Raw genomic sequence first — 3,612 nt, 5'->3', positions numbered from 1 at the left:
TCTGTTCTGAACACTTTAATATTGACACAGGTGAACGGTAATCTCCAGCTATTATAGAGATAAGTACAAACAGATAAAGACAGAAGCAGCATTCTGGACCAGCACAACAAGCTACTTACTACTTTGCAGGCAATGTCGGCAAAGGAAAAAAAACAAGCATGTATAAAACAGTACAATTATGCATGAGCACATCCTCTCTTGTTTGAGCATTGAGGTTAGATTACACCTGGACTAGAGCGGAGAGTTTAGATTTAGGTTAACTCCAGATTTGTCCCACTACAAATGCACCTCCTTTAGAGTCCTGACTTTCTTTCCATTAGATTTACAGACCGGGAGCAGCTCGTAGTTGTCAATACTGGAGGCAAAGTCTACGGTGTTGGTAATTTTTCAGCTGAGTTGTTCAATACTTGAGATCTGTTAGTGAAAACAGCCCTTTTCTGCTTGTTAAAAACCGGTAACTCGCGTTAATCACAAGCAAAGGGCACATTCAGCAAATGAAGCACCAGTTGTCTTTGGAAAGCGGGAGGTGATAACTGGAGTGGGGAAAATGTTCGCTCTTCATCAAGGCTCACCAACTTCTACCGACCTACAAGTTTGGTCCATCTCGAATCGAGCCGATTGAACAAGGCAGCAGGTGTGACTGCTGGAGGCAAGAGTCGGTAATGCACCTTAGCCTCCTAAGGACAAAACATCTGATCGGATTTAAACCTAGACTCTTAAAAGGCAGCTCCTCAATGTCTTGCTACAGGAATCATTTTTAAGGCCACATGGCGATGAAACGGTTAAACAAAAACCCTATGCCGTCACAGCAGGGCAAGGATGATTCTTAGTACGGCTCCCCTAGTGGACAGGATGTTCAGATCCTGCGAACCCTACATAGCTAAAACCATATTTGGACACACATTCATACCGAGAGCGTAGTAAAGACCTCCGCCATATTAACACTAACATTCCTACAGTTACCCATGCTACGCTAACCCTAGGCTCATCTCAAAGGCATCGGACATGTTCCCTCTGGGCAAAGGCAAACTTTTGAGTTCTCCCATTTCACTCATAAAGGCAGATCATGGTTAAAAAGAAAACAAGGAATGTCAGAGAAAGGAATGACGCGGGATAAACGGGGGAAGGGTTTAGGACACAAGAGGAAGACGGGGGGCAGTGAAGATTACTCATAACAACCATGTCAAAAGTATCCATGAGGTTTTTTGAATATTTTTTTCCCCTCTGTTTTTACTTTTATATACAAACAAACCAAAACACAAAATATGGATTGTGCACACTTTTGTTTGTTTTCACATATATATTTCATGAAAAGCCTCAATACTCATTGGGAGGGAAAGGGATAGGAATATGGAGGGAGGGAAGAAAACTGGAGGAAAGTGGACGGAGTGAGAAAGATCCTTTTTCTTTAAAATCGGTTAAGCAGTTAATCCAGGATTACGATGTTGATGGTGATGAAAATTATGATGATGGAGGCAACTGGAGGAGGTTGGAGAGGAAGAAAGGGAAGAAGGGTGGGAAGAAATAGGAGGATGGCAAGAAGGAAAATGGGGGTTTGGAAACAGCTCAATCTTTCCAGTCCTTCTTGATGTTGAGGTTCCATTCCCAGGACAGGTGGTCGTGCTTGTCGTCGTCGGTGAACTTGGATTTAATGTTGTAAGTGCCGCGGGCCAGCATGCCTTTGGGTGCCTCCTCTAAAGGCGTCAGGAACTCGTATTCATTCGGTCGAGGCCCATAGCTGCCCACCATGTAGTCAGACTTGTCAACTGAACACAAGAAACAGGTGAAGAGGTTTAAACGAATCGGAGTAGACTATTTGCGAATATATGAATTCATTGTCAGTGTTTTGTTTGAGCAATCAAAGATAGTGTAGTTATGGCTGGGCAATATACAAAATCTACACAATCATAACTTTTCATTACTCAGACATGTTCACAGACAACCCAATTTAGGGGTGTGCGATATGTATCATCTATGATAATACTGTAATGGTTTGTTGTGGAAGCTGACATTATAGAGTATGTCAGTTCAATAAACAATTAGTTAATACTGAACATTATATTTTAGTCACCATATTGGTTTTTGCTTAATTTGGCAATGAAAATAAATGTTCCAAGCAGTCATGACAGAACCATTCCATGTCTCTGAGCAACACAGCGATGCTTCGTTACTAAATGAATCCACGATTGTGAAAGAATCTACAATCCAATGTTTTTGCATTCAAATTTTAGGTGTGCGTTAAGGAGGCAGCCTTATCAGCGGCGCACGAGATACGATGACGATGTAAGTGTTGTTGCATTATAATGTTTTTGTCAGCCTATCCAGTGGAAGCCACTATATGCGGCACTGCTGTGTTGTTCATCAAAAATATTGCGGAAAAAGAGAACATCAATGTGGAGAAGATCTTGTTTACATCAAAAACTGAAACCAAGCTGTTCACACAGAACACATATTTTGCGCATTTTCTAGAGGGACATCTATCACCGCATGTTTATTTAAGCCATGTCAAAATCCCACCAGACACAGCACAGGATTTGCATAATGGCATTTCAACATGATAGAAGCAGCTCTAAAAGAGCGGCCCTATCCAATAACTCCTTTACATCGATTCATCTAAACAAACCAATATAATGCAGAAACCCGTCAAGAAAATATCTGGGTCATATAACTAATTTCACCACAAAATTAAAAGAAAACGTAAGTAATAAGAATAGTTGGTTTTACAAATTTCGTAAAGCAACACATTAATCTCTTTTCCTTTGATTTTGGGATGAAATGTACTGTGTAATGTGAATGTTGTATTGTCATTTTTAAACACCACTTACTCTTCACCCCTTTCCTGTAGGTCTGCTGTACGTACTTCAACCCCGAGACGATATCTTTGTTTACCTGTAAACAGATGTAAATATACAGGACCAGTCAGGCGTCACGCCACATTATGTAACTGATACATTTGTATCAGATGTTTACATGTAGGGCAAATATACAAATATACAATGTGTGACCATTTATAGCACAGCAGATATGTTCATACAGCTACTGCTTAACATGTGACTGGAAGAAACGTGGAGTAATGTGGAAATACAGAGGAGTCCAAGCTTCAAATAAGAGGATATACTCAACAAATGTGGAAGTGAAGTACCTTTCCTTTACTGGATTATCCACTAANAATATCTTATACAGTTACGTTGCTGTGAAATTCTCATGCAATGACAAAAGTTGTGACACCCATTAATTCCTAGCAATTATTGCATCTAAATGTTTCCGGTTGTGGTCATCTAACCTTGAAGCTGATCTTTATCCTGTACTCCACTCCCTCTTTCAGCACAAACGACTGCTTCTTAAAGGACTCCAGATCACCTGAGAGTGGAACAAACACACACAAACACAAGTTAGTCCAGCTTTCAAAACACACCAGCGAGTGCATTGTTTTGAACTCATTAAACTCATGAGTGCTCGTTCTCCATCTTCATTAGTTCACCATCTTTGTCTAACAGTTCTGTCTAGTGTCTAACAAAATAAAGGCAAGCGCCAAAACAGTATTTCATAATATACTGCTGGCATTCATATCATTTTAACAAATCTTTGAATAGCCGTTAAACATTTAAGGGC

General features: G+C 40.3%; 1 protein-coding gene across 1 annotated transcript; it reads right to left on the bottom strand.

Moving 5' to 3' along the window:
* LOC107579654 (rho GDP-dissociation inhibitor 1-like) lies at window positions 1–3,442 on the bottom strand. The gene is made up of 3 exons (XM_016265459.1): window positions 3,284–3,442; window positions 2,826–2,889; window positions 1–1,766 (listed from the first exon to the last, which is right to left on the bottom strand). The coding sequence occupies exons 1-3, from the start codon at window positions 3,425–3,427 to the stop codon at window positions 1,567–1,569; spliced, it is 408 nt and encodes a 135-aa protein (XP_016120945.1). The 5' UTR covers window positions 3,428–3,442; the 3' UTR covers window positions 1–1,566.
* Between the last annotated feature and the right edge of the window lie 170 nt (window positions 3,443–3,612).

This window comes from Sinocyclocheilus grahami, unplaced genomic scaffold (genome assembly GCF_001515645.1).
Source record: "Sinocyclocheilus grahami isolate Dianchi unplaced genomic scaffold, SAMN03320097.WGS_v1.1 scaffold18863.1, whole genome shotgun sequence".
NCBI lineage: Eukaryota > Metazoa > Chordata > Actinopteri > Cypriniformes > Cyprinidae > Sinocyclocheilus > Sinocyclocheilus grahami.
The sequence above is the reverse complement of the archived record's forward strand: the minus strand, read 5'-3'. Positions and strand labels throughout refer to the sequence as shown.